General features: G+C 40.5%; 1 protein-coding gene across 8 annotated transcripts in view; it reads left to right on the top strand.

Annotated features, from left to right (window-relative positions):
* The first annotated feature begins 788 nt into the window (after positions 1-788).
* The window catches only part of CASK (peripheral plasma membrane protein CASK), a 46,152-nt gene continuing 26,928 nt past the window's right edge, over positions 789-20,012 (top strand). For 3 of the 8 annotated variants that reach the window (XM_036817254.3, XM_036817255.3, XM_036817253.3), the window contains exons 1-8: positions 791-977; positions 2,810-3,190; positions 3,994-4,106; positions 4,682-4,787; positions 4,859-4,936; positions 5,346-5,703; positions 5,835-6,102; positions 6,715-7,064. In XM_036817254.3, the coding sequence (XP_036673149.1) occupies positions 3,132-3,190; positions 3,994-4,106; positions 4,682-4,787; positions 4,859-4,936; positions 5,346-5,703; positions 5,835-6,102; positions 6,715-7,064 (1,332 nt within the window). In that variant the 5' untranslated portion in view covers positions 791-977; positions 2,810-3,131. Of the gene's footprint in view, positions 978-2,809; positions 3,191-3,993; positions 4,107-4,681; positions 4,788-4,858; positions 4,937-5,345; positions 5,704-5,834; positions 6,103-6,714; positions 7,065-11,291; positions 11,502-17,810; positions 17,959-20,012 lie in introns of those variants that run through there. The other 5 variants (XM_036817261.3, XM_036817260.3, XM_036817262.3 and 2 more) reach the window with 4 other exon arrangements.

The raw sequence follows: 20,012 nt of genomic DNA, 5'->3' as shown, positions 1-20,012 counted from the left end.
AGCGGAAACAATTCGGTGTGCAATGAATTATCTTACTTTCAGGCAAATTTATCAAGCATGCAGTAGGTATTTATCAAAGGAAAACAACTGCTCTTTGCAGATAAGTCAAGCAAATAAAAGCCTATACAAAATATTGCCTGAGAGAAAGGAGGAGGTAAACACAAGTACGTATTGTGAATTTAATTAAAAATGTACTTTTAATAGATTTACAAAACGGGGAACAAGCAAGTGTTGATTTGATTTAACTACGATTTTAACTTAGCTTTACTTCACCTACCTTACTTTTAAGTTAGTTTAGTTTCTAAAGTTCCTAGTACAAATTCGCAATTATTAAAGAAAACAATACATTATAGTGACTATTTGTTAAATGAAAATCAAACCAGTTTTAAATATTATTAAACATTCTTGCAGTTCTGATAATTAAATTTTCGATATTACCGAATTGATATTTTCTCCTCTTTTAATCATTTTTTAAAAGTTCCCGCGCAATTGAAACGGACCATGTTTTATTTTTTGAAAAACGATACAAAGGGTTGAAAGTCGATTAAGTTGGTATTTTTCAGCTGGAACCAGTATGTAAATTTAAATAAGCATTGTTGAATAAAAACTTGTATCAAAAGGGGTAGTTAATTATACACAAAATAAAGGTTTTATTTTAAAGTAAAGTTTGTGAACAAAATTGGCAAAGTTTATACATTTAAGAGCTGTGCAAGGAACTAGTTCCGAGTTCACCGACCGCTCATTTTCTTGACTTTGCAGCCCTGGCATTCTAGTTCCCGGCGGAACCGGTTCAGTTGCAACCAGTTCTTCGCCAATCAATTCCTCACGGGCCGTGTTTGTTTTAAGTTAAAATTAGTAAATTACCCAATGCAATCAACTTGCCAGCCGTTTTGGAGTGCGGACCTTGACAATCGAGTGCTAGAGCAATCCGGGAAGATGCCGAAAACCTGCGGGCGTTGAAAAATCGCTGTGAATCGGTGGGTTTTCGTACATAAAAATATGTGTGTGAGCGAAATGTGCGGGTGTGTGTGTGGGTGTTTAGGCGTGTGGGTGTGTTGGTAAAGGGGGCGGTATGGGGCTGATAAGGGGGCGTGGACGAGAGGATGCTGGAAACATGATGGAACATGAGCAATGCAAATCCTTTAGACAAAGAATCAATTTGCCAATTGTGAGGCCCTCGAGATCCTTACAAGTCCTATTCTTATAGGGTAAATGCATATAGTGAGTGTGTGTGTGGATTCCTAACAGAAGGGGGCGGTAGGGGGTGGTGTTTTCTATGGGCGGTAAGGTCGTGTGGAAAGTGTCAAGGCATTTTACAACAGCGGCACACACGAGCAAGGTAAAACCCTCGAGCCCGAATACTAAAACCGAGCCAAAAACACCGCGCCCCATGCGCAGCTTTGCATTAAACATGACTCCAAAAGTCCTTTCCCGGGCATAACGCCCCCCCTCGTATACCCCATCTTAACCCCCGACTTTTCGTGTGTGCATCGTAAATTGTTGCACATTTAAATATTCATGCAGCCCGGGCTGGAAAGCATAGCTTATATTTTTTTACGATTACAATTTTGGTACTTTACACGAATTTCGCACGGCGCCTGCGCTCTCAAAAGAGAGAACTCTTGCTTTCTCCTTTTGGATTTTTGGAGTGCCATCAAAGTTTTCGAAAGTGTGTTCAAGTGCTGGGACCAAAAGGCATAATAATAGTATGACCAAGACAATGGTGGGGCCTCTCTCTTTGATACTTTCGTCGAGCCTCAGAACCCGAAACCATCTAAAAACCCCCCAAAGGACACATTTTACAGGCCCTGTTGGCTTGTTTACCTTTTTTGCTGGCCATCATTTCCGTTGCAAAATTCACTTCGGTCAACTGTGTGTGTCGAAACTTCCTTCCTATCAATGGCATTTTCGACAGCATTTTGTGCATTTGTGGCGAGTGCCATGGATGCCTGTAGTTGATTGGGGTTTACACCTGATACGAGTGTGATTGACATATCAAAGGAGTTCCCGGCTGACCAGTCTCATTTCCGTTGCGACACTTCGAACATCAATGGTCCCTCAAAGACTGCTATTGATCAGTTCTAACACACCCTCCTAAAGTTACTGCGATGGTACACATTTCAGTTTACAATTTGATCAAATATGATTGTAATATTATACGAAAATTATAGCTTATCAAGATTTTGTATTGTTATGATATAATATAACTATATATTAATATATTATATGATATCATATTATGATATTATCAGTACTAGTAGGAGGGTACAGGAAAAATTGTATTTTTGGTGATCAGATTTAGGTTATGGTTATTAATAAGAAATATTTAGGGGACCTTGAATTAGTTTTTTTATTCCATAACCTTATATATAATTTATTTATTTTTGTAGATCTGATTGTGGCTTATGGCATGACACAAAAATAATCATGTGGCCTTCATTATTTATTTATTCCATTACTTCACTAAATATAATATATAATATATTATCATGGGGCCTTGCAATATTTTTTTATTTCAATGTTTCACTAAATATAATATATACCTATATATTTTTATTTATTACATTATAAGTCAAGTGGGAACCCCATAGTTTAAACACTTTACAAAATAGTTAAGAAAAAACTAAAGTAAGTTTTCTTTATACTTAGAGAGTTCTTGAATTAATTTTAATTTATCTGTTACTCATTTCTCAGTATTCTGTAAAAGCTGCTTGACAGTTTCTTAATGAGACGCCAAATAAATCTGATTAGCGGCTTTGAACTAATGGAAAAACTCACCTTTACCATTTCCACTTGTTTTTCTTTTCAGCGCCAAATGCAATTTTAACACCAGCAGCAACAACAACAACAACGCAGTCAACGGCAACAACAACAAGGCGACGACACCAACAAAAATAAAATAATAACAACAAATCATTAGAAGAAACCGAAGAAAAACGTTCAAAGTTTTTGGAGTTGCTCACTGGCCGCTTCGTTTTTTGTTTATTTTTTATGTTCGTTTTTGGAGGGCAGTAGGCGACGGGCAGGAAAAGCAAAAATAGAAAAGGAGCCCGGCACGGAAAAGCAGGACACAACTCATCAATATTCGAAAAAGCAATTGAGTCGAGGCATCAATTCATCAATTATTCAAAATGACCGAAGACGAAATTCTCTTTGACGACGTCTACGAGCTGTGCGAGGTCATTGGCAAGTAAGTTTCGCCCCTCCGACTATAACTTCGCCCGATTCTGCCGCTGACAGCTGGCATCCATGGCCATTATCTCATTATGTATTATGCATCCGCCCCACACTCCACCCATCGCCACCCACACGCAGTAAATCATCCAACTATTGGCCGGGAACCGGACCGAAGTTCGGTCCCTCTGTCCTCATAAAAAACTTTTTGCAAATGCCAGGCCAACTTTTGCATTATTCAAAAATGTATGGCCAAACATTTTCTGTGTTAGTTGCCTATCCTGTGATCATCATAGTTTAGCTTCAAGTCCATTCACAAAGTTGTCACCATTTTTTAAGTGGAACTTTGTTTAATTTAGTTTCGATGGAAGAGCAGTTCTATGATGTTGAAAATGTGCCATTAAAACAATTCTTTATTTTATTCAGTAGAATGTGAATCACTTTTCCGTTTTTGATCATGCACTTGCATTTTATTATCTACATTAAGCACTCAGATGAACTTGAAAAAGCTTGGTGACATCATGTGCAACAGTATACAATTGAAGCTAATCGCTCTTAAACAATTTTAAAAATGTAGTCATACTGTAATTAGGGTAAAGAGGGTATTTTCATTTTTTAAATTTAAATTTCATGTACACAAAGTAAAGTTTTTATTATATTCTTGTACTCAAGAACCTTCTTAGCTGTTTGCAATATAGGAATATTTTGGTTTTTCCGAAGAAAAATAAAATTTTATTCGCCCCCATTTAGACACAATCAACTTCCAATTGAAGTTTAATCCGAATTTACTTTCCCCCTCCTTTTCGAAAACATTTTCAGAGGACCTTTCTCCATTGTGAGGCGATGCATACACAGGGAGTCCAATCAGCAGTTTGCTGTCAAAATCGTTGATGTGGCCAAGTTCACAGCGAGTCCTGGACTGAGCACAGCGGGTGAGCATTATATATATCCAATATACATATAGATTCCATTTCATTTTTGTTGACGGAAATGGCGGAATGAGGCGACCTTGTTCGATTTGGCCCCGGGCTAACGGCAACCACCTACCAGCTACTTCGACTTCCGAATCCCGGCTCCACTGCTGTGTGAATAAATTATAATTAAGCTGCTCAATTATTCAAAATTATGCCGCTGGCACACGTGTAGCACGCCCCCAGGGCTAACGCTGCCCGTTTGCCAGCCCAAGACGCCAATTAAAAAGAAATTGCTCAAGTGCAAGGGCGCCAGTTGCTGAACTGCGTGAGTCAGGACATGGACTTGGACGTGGCCCCAAAAGGACGAGGAGCCAAGGAGCAGCCATCCGGCCATTGACTAAATGATACATGGCAGGCACATAAGTCAGTGCTAAGTCCATTAGTGCCACTGCCAGCTGGTGAAATGGGTGGCCGAGTGGGTGGTCCGCACAACGGTATTGCCCTCCATCTAATGTCAACTAATTGCCGCTGTTTTCCCCACCCCAAACCCATCTTAATACTCATCCCCATGCCAACGCTTCTCTTTTTCGCAGATCTGAAGCGCGAGGCCACAATATGTCACATGCTGAAGCATCCGCACATTGTCGAGCTGCTGGAGACCTACAGTTCCGAGGGAATGCTCTACATGGTGTTCGAGTTGTAAGTTGTCAGGCTCCTCCCATCCCATCCCAGCCCATGCCTAATATCCTTTCAATTTGCACTCTTTCCAGCATGGAGGGCTCCGACTTGTGCTTCGAGGTTGTGCGGCGTGCTGTTGCCGGTTTTGTCTACAGCGAGGCGGTTGCCTGGTGAGAACTAAAATCGGAAGAAATTCCAACAATCTGCGTTTGTTTTGGTCAAAGGGAATAAATTATTAATTATAATTAATTAAAGGAAATGCCCAGGCAGTAATTCCATTTCAAGAAACGTAATTATTTCGTCTGCTCACCAGCAGTTCTTTGAGGGATTAACACGCCCAGAGTCTTTTGTATCTTTACATCTTTAACAAGGCTAAAATTAAACCGATTAAAAGAGAAAGAGTAATATAAGACAAGTAAAACCCTAATTAAAACCCAAAATAATTATTAATAAAAAGAAAATTGAGTCTACTATTCATATGGATTCCATATAGCGGATGTACCAATAAAATAGGCGCCAAAACAAACGCAAATCAAATTAATTATAGAACCTAATTCATTAACCCCTACTTTCTTCCAGTCACTATATGCGCCAAATCCTGGAGGCGCTGCGTTATTGCCACGAGAACGACATCCTGCACAGGGACGTGCGTCCCGCCTGCGCCCTTCTCGCCACCGTCGACAACTCGGCGCCCGTGAAACTTGGCGGCTTCGGTTCGGCCATCCAGTTGCCCGGCACCCGGGAAACCATAGAAACACACGGACGCGTGGGATGTCCGCATTACATGGCGCCAGAGGTGGTGACCAGGCGGCTCTACGGCAAGGGATGCGATGTCTGGGGTGCCGGAGTAATGCTGCATGTTCTGCTCTCCGGCCGATTGCCCTTTTTGGGCTCAGGAGTGCGGTTGCAGCAGTCAATAGCTCGCGGTCGGTTATCGGTGAGTGGATCATAGGAATACAGAGCACTAACCAGACAAAATAACCCAAGCGAACTTAGCTTATACTATCTTTGTCTGAAGGCTCGTTGTATTGTAATAGAACTTTGAATTTATAGTACCATTTTTTACAGTTTGAGGCACCCGAGTGGAAGTCAATCTCGGCGAACGCTAAGGATCTAGTCATGAAAATGCTGGCCGCAAATCCCCATCACAGACTCTCCATCACCGAGGTGCTCGATCATCCCTGGATACGGGATCGGGATAAACTACAGCGCACTCACCTGGCGGACACGGTGGAGGAATTGAAGCGCTACAATGCCCGACGCAAGCTAAAGGGTGCGGTTCAGGCCATCGCCGGAGGCACCAACATGGATCCGCTTTACGCCACCGATGCGGACAGTCAGTATTTAATTACATATCTTAAAGCTAGTTACAACTAAAATTGATAGAAAATCATTTCGGTCGGAAAACCGAAGATTTAGATAGTTATTTATTGTTCAACATGCTTAAGTTGCCTTGGCCAAAAATTTAGATTTATTCCAGTGAAGTAAAGTTCTATACAGATAGTATTTGCTTCCACAGTTTTATGCATCTAAAGCAAACAATTTATTATTTTAAATGTTAGTATTATCCTAGTATTTTATTTTATTTGACAAAGATGTGGAAAGAAAATATTGAAAGGCAGTTATAAAATGATTTTTCGTTGTACAGTTTAATTAACAGTATATTTGTAAAAATAGAGTATTAATTTTATAGAAACCTATTTTGTTTTTATGAAAAACATGTATCTGAATATGATTTTCATCCAATGATACTGCTGTCAATTGAAAACTTGATGGAGTTGTTAAGAATGTGCCACAAGCAAACCATAATTTCAATATAGCTTTAAATGTTAATCTACTTAGTATAGTCAAATCAACGTTATATGTTTATATCTAGTAGCTTATACTCAAGGTATTATTTTTAATTTTGTCAGAGCCCGTTCTTATATATGTTCTTGAATTTTTGCAGTGCCCATAGCCGGTGCCACGGACGAGTGGGCCGACGAGGAGGCGGGCATCGAGGCGGTGCAGCGTATCCTGGACTGCCTGGACGACATATACTCGCTGCAGGACGCGCACGTGGACGCCGATGTGCTGCGGGACATGCTGCGCGACAGCAGGCTGCACCAGTTCCTGCAGTTGTTCGACCGGATCGCGGCGACCGTGGTGACCAGCAATGGACGAGCACCAGCTGCCGAGGCCGTCGGGCGATGTCGCGATGTCCTGGAGCAGCTCTCGTCGACGGCCGGCGGCAACTCACTGGGCGGCAAGTATGCCAAGGACGAGCTGCTGCAGCTTCTGGCCGCCCCCCACATGCAGGTGAGTGGAAAGCCGGGCAGAGCCCTTCCTTGTTTACTCTTACTCTGCTGGGCATTTTGTGGCAAGCTTTATTTCGCAATAATCTGGCAATCACAGGGCTCTTTTCGGGCTCTTTGTCCGCCTCTGTGGTCATATCAATCTGCGGTCCACTCGAGTCGCCCAATTCGCTTTGGCTTAAGCTTAAACAAATTTGAAATGTATTTAGTGCGGGCAAACAAGCCGGCGCAGGAGTAAGAGCCCGGGGCAGAGCCGTCACTCGCAGGACTCGGTCGCAGACATAGTCACTAATCCTTTGCTTAAACAGAGACTCATACTGGCATACAATGCTGTACATGCACATAAATACACTGGGAGAAAGGGAATATTGTAATGGTATATTATGACTGAGCTATTTGTAAATGGTGAAAATTTAATGAGATAAATAAGGTCTTGTTTTGCTTATACATTTAATTCATTTAAATATACCAATTATGGAGTTGAACCTTTGTAACTACAAATGATATGGGAAATGTAATGAAATTTAGAAGTATATGTATTTGTTTTTGTGAAATTGATGTACATTATTTTCCCATTTACTTGAAACCCGTCTGTTATTATATAGACATAATATACTTTCAACATCCATTGAGATATATCTCCCCTTCGAAAAAAAAATTGTTTGATATATGAATCGATTCTCGAACACATGTATACATATGTCATATTTATTCTTGAGTATATTATTCGTAACCCACATGCTGTCTTAAAAAAAATTGAACATTAACTTGGGTGTGGAATCTCTTAATAATTTGCAATATTTTTTCAAGTGTAAGCACATACAGTAGCTAATGCAACCAAATACAAACAATTTAATCAGAATAAACCAAAATGAATTTCGGACGTAGTCAGGCCACAGCAACAACAACAACAGCAGCAGAAAAGAAAAAAAAACAGGATGGGAAAGGAAAACAGGAGCCGGGGCAACAACATCCGCACCCCGGGCTCCCGGGCTCAGTTCCCATTTTCCCGCCCGAGGGCTTTTTGCGCTGAAAAGTATGCTACGAGTACACGGCTCAAGTGCCATCGTTGTTCCGACCACGTCGGCATATGGCCATCCGCCTTCGCCGCTTCACTCCTTCAATCCCTGAATCCTTCACTACTTCACTCCTCCAATCCCTCAATCCCTGAATCCTTCACTTCTCCACTCGACCACTTCACTCGGCAGCTGCGAAAGGGGCACAAAAACATTTAACGATAGCGAAACAAAAAATAAATAAGCAAAAACGGACAGGGGGACAACTTTTTGTTTCGACGAAACCTTAAATATCCTTACCCCCGCTATAAGACCATAAAAGATTATACCAAGGTCTGTGGGGACTTTGGATTGATTTCAATTGCTGTGTTATGGGATATGGTAATATGGCTAATGGATGCCGTATCCTCATACAAACTGGTCACATAAAGAGGGCTTTGGGAAACGTTTTGAAACTTAAGATGTGTTTCTTCGAAACATTGTAATAATATTGAACAACCATAAGACCATATAATCTTTTGGTATTTTCGGTGTTATTAAAAACCTAGTCATGAATTGGTTTATCTTTGGTATAACATTATTTTCTTATAAGGTTGTAAATAGATTGCAGTTTTGGAGGGGTTAAAAATGTTGTAAGAACTACAATCTACTGAGATCTCTTGAAAAATCCTTTAATCTAGTTAACAGAAGGGCTCTTTAACCATTTTACCTTGGATACTTGGTAAACCAATTTCTTTTTTGTTTTATTACTGCTTACACAGCCAGTTTCAATGGGGAAAACTAACAATGGTTAGTTAGAGATACTATTTCCAATTGAAAAAGAATGTACTTCCAAGAGGAAGCCCTCTTTATCAACTTGGCTCTTCAGCTGAACTGCACTCATCAAAGTGGGCTTTAATGTGGCCCAGTCAAAGAACTTGAAAAGGACAACTGTGAGGAGTATTTATGTGCGCCCGGATACATCCACCCACCAGTATCCAATTATTTGCCAGACTCGGCCTAAGCTCCTCATTGGTTTACCCCCGCCATGTTACCCGTGCTGGTGCTAGGGTATGAAGAATACTTCCTACCCAGAAATCGTGGGCGTTGGGATGGGAGAGCTAGTGGGTCTGGCTGTGTGTGATATGGACGCAATGCTATAACATAACTCTGCCATCCACTGTCGTTAATTGCTCCTTGAAGCAGACTACACTTTTTGCGCTGGGGCGTTTGCTGATGCTGCTGGTGCTGCCTGCTTTTCCTGATTTTCTCCTCTTTTATTTATTTTTGCGCCTCTCGTGGCTCGGACTCGGCCATGTCTGTCTGTCTGCCTGTCTTTTTTGTGTGACGCAAGCCCAGTCTCATTTTCATAAATCCGAGCAATCTGCAAAAAAACAAGCCCCAAAAGAATGAAAGAAAAGTGGGCAAAAAAAAAAAAGAAGGAAAAATATGAACAACTGCAGGAAAACGCAGGCCAACGATGAAAGCAATGAACGAATGTGTTAATGCTATATACACAGCTCAGCGGGAAGCGTCGAAGGGGGTGGTGGGTGGTTGGGTGGTTGGGTGTTTGGGTGGTTTGTGGTAGGGGATGGGAAGGCGAGGAGAAGTGCCCAAGGGGGTGGGGGTTGCTGCCGGGCTGTCCAGGGCTGCAGTCCCACCAACAATGCCAATGTCCAAGTGAAAGCTGCAAAAGCTGCAGCTCTCTCCCTTTGCATATCTACCTCTCTCTCTCTGCAAATTGCAGCAAACTGCAGTTTGGCCTCTCTTTTTCTTCAACTCTAGCCATCTCTTTCCCTTTGACCCACTGGGTGGCGACAGTAATGGCAAAGGTACTTTCTTAACTTTGGCATTAGTAACCCGATATGGTTGGGACTTAAGTTTTTGATAGGATGAAAGTTTTTCACTTTTCAAAGAACTGCCTTTTGTCCCATAAACGATATTACTAGATAAAAGCGTTTTTTTTACTTTGGAACTATAATATCTAGTAGGAGCTATAATCTTTAATTAATAAAAAACATATATTTGATTGTGAGTAATATCATTTTTATGATATATAAATTATTATATGGTGCAAGAACTCCAAAATTAATACTTTAGAATTGGTAATAAAATATTATGGGGACCTATATCCTGGATAAGGAAAAATGTTGGAATATTTTTGAGGTCTTATACCATCCTATACCTCATATTATCATAGAAAAAAAGGTACATTTACCATATGAACGTTGGAACTAAGTTATATAATGTAATATAAAATAGTTTCCACTTATACAAGGCCAAAGACTTATAAACTAAGTTTTAAGAACTGTAAATTTAATTGTAAATATGGAATTTTTTCGATAATATTATTTAATAGTACAATATCCCAAAAACCAAGTACCTAACCGCGGACCCAGTTACAAACACCCGGTTGCGGGCCATCACTGTTGGCCAAGTTGCAACAACGGAGCACTCGTGATTGACTTAAACAAAAAACGCGCACCCGAGATTTCAGTTTAGTTTGCGGCGCAGTCGCCGCTGGGGAACGTCGGCGGATTTATTCGCCTCGGATTTATTTGCCACTTGCCCGCTGATGTGTGAAAATGGCGCCTAACGAGGCGCCACTCCAAGCTCCTCACTCCCCACTCCCTAGTCCCCAAACCCCCCATCCCCGGAGAATCGTGGCCGGAGAACCTTCGTCAAGTCGAGTTCAGAGTTTTGAGCTTTCGAGTTTCTGCGGCGATTGAGTTGGAGTTGGAGTTTGAGTTCTAGTTCGGAGCCGTGAGTCTATTTCTCAAGAGGTTTCCGCACCCCCAAACCCATCCCGCTTGACCCAATTAACAGGACGCGCTTACCCGGACCCGGCGGAAAAGCCCGGAGAGTGTGTGTGTGTGTTTGTGCGTGAGTGTGCCAATTACGCGCGCGAGTTTCCGCCGTAACCTCCGTCAGCGGGCGACGGCCCACGTGTTTGGCGGCAAAATCCACATGGGAGCAATTGACAAAATGGCAACCGCCAGCCGGATACGCCGGATGGGGATACGGATCCGGGATCTCAGGGACATGGCAGCTCCCTGGCGCTGGGGACGCGCCGTTGCCCTGCTCATAAATTGGCGGCACAAGAAAATACCCGCCCCTGTCAGCCGGCCATAACTCAATTTAAATTCAAATGTGTTATGAGAAAGAATGAAAGAACGAAAAAAAACAGCTAACAACAAACAACCAAACAATATAATCAAATTATAAATTGATAAAAGCCAGCAAGTTTTCGGATGGAGCAGCCAGAAGATGGATGCTGCTGTTGCCGCTGCTGTGAAAGTTTATCCACAGCAAACGGCACTACTTTGGATCCATATCCCATGCAGCCCCAGCAGGAGCACCTGGAGATATTCCAATGGATCGGACTGGAGACCGCCGAACTGCTGCCCGCATATATAACCCGCTACTACAACAATCTGCACCATCAGGTAAATCAGCAATCTCACTTAAGAGCAAGCGATATCATCGCCTGGGATTATGAAAATATATATATATATATATGTATGTAAGGTGTATAGAACTGGGTGTATTATGTGGTCTAAAGTGGGGAAGGGGGGATGTGCTGACCATGCGTTGGCTTTTCATTTGAGTTGCGGCCAAAACTTTGATTAAATTTTGTTTACTGTTTTTGTTTGGTGTGCTAGCGAAAATTCCCGCCAAATGGGGGTGGCAAAAAACCAAAACTAGGAACACACAGCCCGCATAATGCGATGGAAAACTCATGATTATGGGGGTGATGGGCAGCTGGACCACTTAATTACTTTTCAATCTAAATCAAATAAATGTAATGCGGCTTTTCGGCGGAATATAAGTAGTTTGAGTGTGGGGATTATGGTTGTTAGTTGCCATTATGAGGTTACTTTAGCAAACTATTATGATTAAAGTTAAAATAATGTGCTTTGTATTATAGAAAAATATATAAATCTTTTTGTATTGCATTAAATAAATTTTAAATCGATTTTAACACTATTTTTAAGTGAAATCCCATCACTATCTCAACACTTCGTTTTAAATTTATTGTTTTTAGTTGCCATTATCAGGTAACTTTACCAAAGAATTATGATGAAATTGAAAATAATATGCTTTCCATTATAAAAAAAACCAAAACCCTTTAAATAAAATTAAAATAAAATCACTGAAAAATTCAGCCCTACTTAAATTACTGTTCTACATCATTTTTAGACGATTTTCAATGGCTATCGCAACACTTCGATTTAAATTTACGCGAAATATTTACATAACTAAACACTAAACTAATTAAATCCGCGTGCATTAATTAAAACCAATGATTTATGCTAGCTATGATAATTACATATTTCAAATTATGTTCAAAGTGTGAGAGTTAGGTGGTCAAGATTTAAATTAAATAATACCAATGAATAATGTTATTATTTCCATTCCAATAAATAAAAAATAATATTTATTGGATAATAGTTTGATGTCATTTTAAGTAAAAAAGGAAAAGTAAAGGTACAGCCTATACGGCCTTCAACTTCTGGCATCAGTATTAAACTAAACTCTTAACCACTTGCCATATTGAAATCCTATTCCCCATCGAGAAACTCTCATCCTTAAGTAAGACTTCAAGGCACATAAAACGCTTCGTTTTGCTAGCCTTTGTTTATTGTCCTTTCCCCGGTGGACACTCATTGAATATTGGCCAATTGCAATGGCAAAATCAATTTGCCAAATGGCCAACGAATTTGCATTTTTGTGTGTGCCACACATACTCATGTAACTAAGTATCTGAGTATCTCACATCCCCCATCACCCATACGATACCATTTTGTGTCGATTTCTGGGATGCCATCAGCATTATTACAACGGTCGTTTTACCTTTGACTTGTTTCTGATTTGCACGGAATACGGATACGGATACGGATATATACAGATGGTAGTGGGACTACGACTACGACTACGGATGTGTGTGTGTTTGTGTGGTGTTTGTGCACGTGTTCATCCTCGCTGTGTTAGTGTTGGTGCTTTAGGATGTGTGTGTGTGTGTGGGTTAGTTGACAACTAAACGTGTCAACGAGGCTAAGCAAGCAAACTGTCAGGAGCAGTAGTTACAGGACCAAGTGCGGGGAGGATGTCCTGCCTCTGCCTATGCCTCCACCTCACCTGCCCCACTGACACATTAGGGTTACTCTTTTGGCTGCACAACACACATAAATGTCGCCCCCAAATTGCAGCTCTGTAACTGCCATCATCCTTGTTATTGTTATTGCTACTGTTGCTGTTGTGTTGCAGCCAAATTTGTTGCCACTTCGATGAGATGACAAATTCGTGCCAAATTGTTTTCACTCTTTTGATGCACTGGGAGAAAAAACGTTAAATAATAATAATAAAATGTTAATTTAATAATAGGGGGATTTTCTCTGATGCATTTTAAATTAAAAGTAAGTTTTGACCCCTACATCTTCATACTTTTTGTTTTTAGGCTTAAAACCTACTTTTAGTTTAACATGCGGATAAGAAAACTACCCTAAAAAATAAAACAACTTGAACTACAAAATTGTTTTTATTACTACCTGAAGTAGTAATATGCTACATAATTTAGGAATACTTTAAATATAAGGATTATTAAATATTATTTCTAAGGTTTAGGTCTAACCTACTTTTAGTTTAAAACTTGGATTATTAAAAATTCAAATTTTAAAGTTTTATTATCCAATATTATATGGAAATTCTTAAAATATTATTCTTAAAAATAAGTTTTCTTTTGTTTGATGGTTAATTTGTTCTTAAAATTAAGTTCGTTATTGGTGAAGTACTTTTTTCAAATCATATACCTTTAAGATTCTTTTTAGTAAACTTTTCTTTTTATTCTCAGTGGTTATAAGTAACTTTCTAATTAGAAATAAATTAAAAAAATAAATCAAGCTATATGCGACATACAGTTAGTATAAAAATAATTATCCTACTACAGTTTGTTATTATGTGACCCCTAGCCCTTTACATTTTCCAGTGCACCTGTGACCCCTGCGCAGCCTTTTTGCCCCTCGTGATTCTGTTTTCCATTGGCGTGTTGCAGCGCACAAAACGTTGGCGACAGCAGCAAGTTAATAGTTTATGGCCAGGATGCGATTACACGAGCTCCATTTTCCGAATGGGCCTTGACCTACACTGCCACTGCCTGTGATGGAACTTGGACCTTGGGCCAAAATGAATTCGGACTGAAAATCACTTGACATAACGCTGTTGGCTGTTTGGATGTTTGGCTGTTTGGCTTTCCCGAGGTGCCGAGGTGCGAGCTGTCAGATAGTGGGAGGTGCTTTATTTTGCATTAATTAAAAGCCCGTTATGCAGCGCGTTAAGCTCGTGTGAGGCCTGCTGTTCTTGTCCTTGCGAATCAATCGATTGTCTGAATTGCATTCTGTGCACTTCGAGGCTGAAAAGATGCCGCTGCAGCTTTTTAATGCCCTGTAGAGCGGGGATATTATGAAATTCACCACATGTTGGTATCCCAGTTTTGCCAATATCTTTATGCACTTCTCATTCTTAAATGCAAAATTGCAAATGATGATATATTTTTATTCTAGCCATAAAATATCAGGTCTGGAAAATTCCTTTCTTAATATATTGAGCTTATCTTAGCCGAGTTCCCTTCCAGTGATCCAAATTTAATGGTTTTAATGACAAACTATTCAAGGTTATCAAATTTCTTATTAAAACAAAATATTTTTTTATTTTTACCATGAAATAGTAGGTCTGGAAAATTCCATTATTTTCTTAAATGCTCCTAATTTGTTGCTTTTAAATGAAAAGCAAATCAAGGTTATCAAATTTCTTATTAAAACATAAAGATATAGTGAAAACTTTTCCTTTAAGCTGCCATGGAAACCATCTTTCTTAAAGGGTATAGCAATTTTCGATCTCCCAGCCAAAAGGACTCTTGGCTTGTTCTTTCCACCCATCAAATCCCCAATTTCCCCTCTGCCAAAAGCCCACATTCAGTTGGCCTGCTATTCACAACAAGCGCTCCATAAATATTTGCTGTGCCTCAGCACAGATTCATAACTCATAAAGGGGCTCTCTCTCCGACTGTCTGTCCATTTCCCCCTGCTTTCCCGCCTGCTTTCTCCTTTCTCCACTCTCCCTTCTGTGTTTGCCTGGCCCCAATGGATAGCTGGGGCTCTACCACATGTAATTAGGTTGCGGTTTTCCACCTTCTGCCACTGCTGCGTCTTCCTCTTTTGGCAATGAATCCTTTTGCCACACGCCCGCATCCTCTTTGGCAAGTGTCTGAGTGTCTTGGTGATTGTGTGCCAGGATTCTAGGGTGGGCCACTATCTGGGGTAATTAGGAACCAAGAACTTATACCAAATTTGATAGAGAGTTCTATCTTGATTAATATGAAGCAAAGGAAGTTGTAACTTTAATTAGTTTAATTTTGTCATATTTTTACTCCAACTTCTTTTTTGAAAACTTCATATACCTTTTTATAAAGCTTGAGTGGGCAGTACAAATTTATACAAAAATATATTCCTACCCTTTTTACTTAAAAATCAATCAAAATAAAATATTACCCATACGCCACGTAAGCCAGGTCGAATGCTCCATAAAAAGAAGGTCCACACTGCGTATGAGTGATAAACTTTAAAAGCTTGTATTGTTATGATTTTTATGTCTTATGTGAGAAAAGGGTTGTTCTTATGACCTTAAAGTACACTTAAAAGTAAGGTCCACTCTGCTGGCCATAGAACACCTATTTTGGCCAAGTTTTTGGCCAGTGCTGCCAATCCGCAGCTGCTGCAGCCCGCTGATGAAACGTTGATGTGCTTTGATGCTGCTGATGATGATGATGATGCAGATTTTGATGATGTTGAGGCCGATGATGACGCCAGCGCTGACGCTGGCAATGATTGGGTTAACGACTACGTGGCGCAGACGTTGTGCCATAAATTACGAATATTTGCACTCTCGCCGCGTTACGCGTTAGACGAAAAGGCGGTGGCAGAGCACACTGGCCTATCGGGCCAATTTGTCGGCTCTAAAACCGATGGCTGCCGTTTTGCGGTCATAACTAAGCTTTCATCATGATTTGCAGCGTCTTATGGCTGAACGGGGTCCACGTGGCGTATGATTAATATGTTTTTGCTAATTAATTAGGCTTTGATTTTGGGAAATAATTAAAAAAAAACAATTTTTATGAAACATTTACAGTTAAAAAATTCCTTTAAAATACTAATAATAATAATAATACGTTAATACTACAAAAATGGTAAAATACCTAATTCTAAAATATCAAAAAACCAACATTCTTTTCTAAGAATATAAATGAAAAGAAATTTTTTTTACTCAAAGTGAAATATCATTACTAGTGTAATTTTACACCGAATATAAATGCCTTTAGGCCCACTGTGCAGCAGCGAAATAGTCTGCGATTGCCAATGAGTGAGAAATGTGGCTGCTAGACAGAGACAACTACTGCGCATGTCAGCAGTCGCTGCTTGCGTCGCCGTCGCCGTTGGCGTCGCTGCCAGCATCCTGCATCCCACAACAGATTCAGCAAAGCAGCGCAAAAGTCAGGCCACCAAGTCAGCGAGACACCAGTTGTCTTGCTCGCGCACAGGAAATTGATTGGGGCCAGCGGGCTGCATTCAGCTGAGTGCCAGAGGGAGAGAGGAGAGCAAGGCCAGGCCAGGAGAGAGCAAGGACAAGAAGCAGTGCAGACACAGAGAGAGAGAAAGAGGGAGAGCAAAGCCAGGACTTCAGCTGGATGCTGGCAGGACTCGAGGATTCAGTCTATAATTGTGCACCTTGCTGACTGGTTCTGTGCCAGTTTAACGCGAGCCCTTGCCTGGACAGCACGGGTATACAACAGTAGCAGCAGCAGCAGCAACATCCGCAGCAGCAGCAGCATTAGCAGCAAGCAGCGCCCGCAGCAGCACACACACGCACACAGATGCTGCACACGAAAAAAATACACCATCACATACGCACACTCACACACACCAGTGAGTTGCCATACGGCGCAGCGAAATGCAAAAAGTAGGAAAAGTCGCAAGAAAAAGTCAAGAAAATCGGGAGAAAGCAGACAAACTAAAGTTTTGGATGGCCAAAAGAAAAGACAGTAAAAACTTTTTAATTGCAAGCAGTGCACACTTTCGTTATCCAACAAAGTTGCGCGCAAAAAAGTAGGCAACATAAAAAGTGGCAAAGGCGAAAAGCATTGATTTTCACAAGGAAAATTCCCACACACATTTACGCAAGGAGAGGGGGGGAGGAGGGGGAAGTGTGCGTGGTCATTTTGGTAACTTTTTTTAACAACCTCTCTGGTTTTCCTTCTTTTTTTTTGTTGAATTTTGTCCGATCCGGTCAGCTTCTTGCCTTTTTTTAAGCTCACCCCGCTCCCTCTCTTTTCTCCTGGTGTGTATGTGTGGGAGTTTCTGCTTTCTCCATACTCTCTCTGTCAAGTGAGAGAGAGCGTACTCTCTCCGCTGGAGAAGCAACAACCGCAACAAGGATAAGAGGCAGCGACGCCAGCAGAGAAACCATTTCGACCGCATTGCCAAATCGATTTGCCAAAAACGATTATCAATGATTTCACGAACGCGCCACCAAAATTCGCTCCTCAATTGAATTAAATTAATCGCATTTCGCCTACGTCTATCTGTGTGTGTGTGTGCGAGTGTGTTTGCGGTGTGTGTGTGCCGTTGCTAGCGGTGTAAATCAAATTAAATCGGTGCAGAACAAAAACTAATTTAAACCAATTTATCCCGATAAATCTACAGCCAGTGCAAGCAACAAGAGAAATCAACTAAAACAATAAATAAAGAAAATATGTACTCTATAATTGATTAAACCAGACAAAAAACTAAAATAAAAAAAACACAGACAACACAACGAGTTAGATACGCACAACAACAACATTTCGTTGCAGTAAGTACTAAGATAAAAAAGAAAAGCATAGAACACCTGAACCTAAAAAACCAACCCAACACCCACCACCCACCTGCAAAACTTTGAATTCCTCAACGAACTGAAGTTCGCTTCACTTCACTTTGCCACTCAGCACAGCCCAGCCCCGCCCCCTTTTTTGCCCCGCCCCCGACAAACGCTTCCTATGCCATTTCCGTTTGCCTTATCAAAAATGTGTATATATACACAAAGACTGGGGAAAGCAGGGGAGAAAGGGGCGAAAGCGAAGAGAAGCTGCAAGAGAATTCAACTACAGTGGTCGCGGGGAAATTAGAATTTTCATATCTAGAGTTGCGAGTCTAAAGAATTGATTAAAGGAGTCCAATTCCAGGCCATTTGATGGGATCCCATTTAGAAAAGGGGGTAATACTCATAAAGATTGAAGACTCTTATAGGCAATATATAACTAATGCCTTGTTAAAACGTATTTTTCATTACATACGAATTTGTTTTTATAGGTTCTTATTTTAAAAAGGGGAACTATTTATAATGATTGACAAACTTTTATTTAATATATATTATTTTGTGGCATTTCTAAGATACCTAATATAGCCAATATACCTAATAATATCTAATAAAAAAGAAATCCTTTAAATTCAAGATCCTTAACTGGAAGTTCTCTAAATTTTAATCTACAATTACTAAATTCATAAATATTCCTGAATATAATAAAAAGATAAGTCCTCTTAATTCATGAATATTCCTGAGTACGCTAAAAAGGTAAATCCTTTAGTTTGAAGATCCTAACTTAGAAGTTCTCTGAAATCGAAGCTTTTCTCGAATAATTTTTTTTTTGTTTTCGATTATTATATATACCACTAAATTCTTGAAAAAGAAAATCCCTTAAATTGAAGATCCTAAATTACAAGTTCTCCAAATTGTACCCCTTTCTACAATTAACTTTTCTTTATTATAAACTCATAAATATAAATTTAATTAAATGTAAAACTATTTTTGCCAAAAAAGCAGTGAATTCATGGCCAATTAAAACTAAACCGGTGACCATTAGTTACCAGCTTAACAAAGCGACCACTGTGCATGAAAAATTCGTGAGGTTTTATTTGCTATGTTTTTCGCAATACGTTTTCATTTCTACCCGTTTCTACTTGGAAATTCATCAGGACCGCATCTCTTCTACTTCTCCGGCAAGGAGCAAGTGCAGCTCAGTGGTTTAGACGGGGAGTCCTCCAGGCCCCCGAAGTAGTAGTGGCCCTTCAGGAACCAGATAGACTGCTAAAACTCACTTTACCTCAACTCAGTTTTTGTTTCCTTCGGTGTTTTTATTTTTACTTTTTTTTTTTGGTCTGGCTGCGGTTCTTGGTTCCGCTTTCTTTCTTTCTTTTAGACTTTGCAGAGTCTCTCGCTGTTTTGGCCATACTTTCTTTGTTGGTTTTTGAATCTTTTATGAATTGAATTTGGTTATTTTGAACGCGTATGTTCCGCTGCAAAGTTCCCGGCTCCCACGTCCTTGGCTGACTTCCTGCCCCAGGATAAAGCCAGGACGAGACGGGGCACGTTCCCATTCAATTATGGGCGGCATGTGGCACATTAGCATTCAGCGGAAGCTGCGCCAAAAGCAAACATTTCAACGCCTCCCGTTTTCGGTGGGGTCTCGCTTTTTATTATGCGAATATTATTTAAGCATTCACAATTCCGTTTTAATTTAATTCGATGGCAAGGGCAGCGGCGAAAGGCAGACTTTCGGCAGTCAGTGTGGAATTTGTTGAAAACTATTTAGCATAAATAGTCTCCGCCTGCGGTCCCGATAGTCGCCAGGGAATTGCCAGGCAATGGAGATCCTTCGCAGGACCTGTTTATCTCCAGCCTTTCTGTGTCCCTCTGCTGCCCTCCTGCCTTTATTACCGCCTATAATTTCCCCGAGTTCCATGTTCTCAACTTTTTTGTGTATTTTTTGTTTCACTGCCTTGTTTTCTCCCCCCCCCCCAGCTTCGGTTCTTTTTATTTTTATTTTTAAGGCTTTCTCCCCAAACGATTGCCTTTTGGCACCGTTTAGA

This window comes from Drosophila suzukii, chromosome 3 (assembly GCF_043229965.1).
Source record: "Drosophila suzukii chromosome 3, CBGP_Dsuzu_IsoJpt1.0, whole genome shotgun sequence".
In the NCBI taxonomy this organism is placed as follows: domain Eukaryota; kingdom Metazoa; phylum Arthropoda; class Insecta; order Diptera; family Drosophilidae; genus Drosophila; species Drosophila suzukii.
This window is presented reverse-complemented; position numbering and strand designations above follow the sequence as displayed.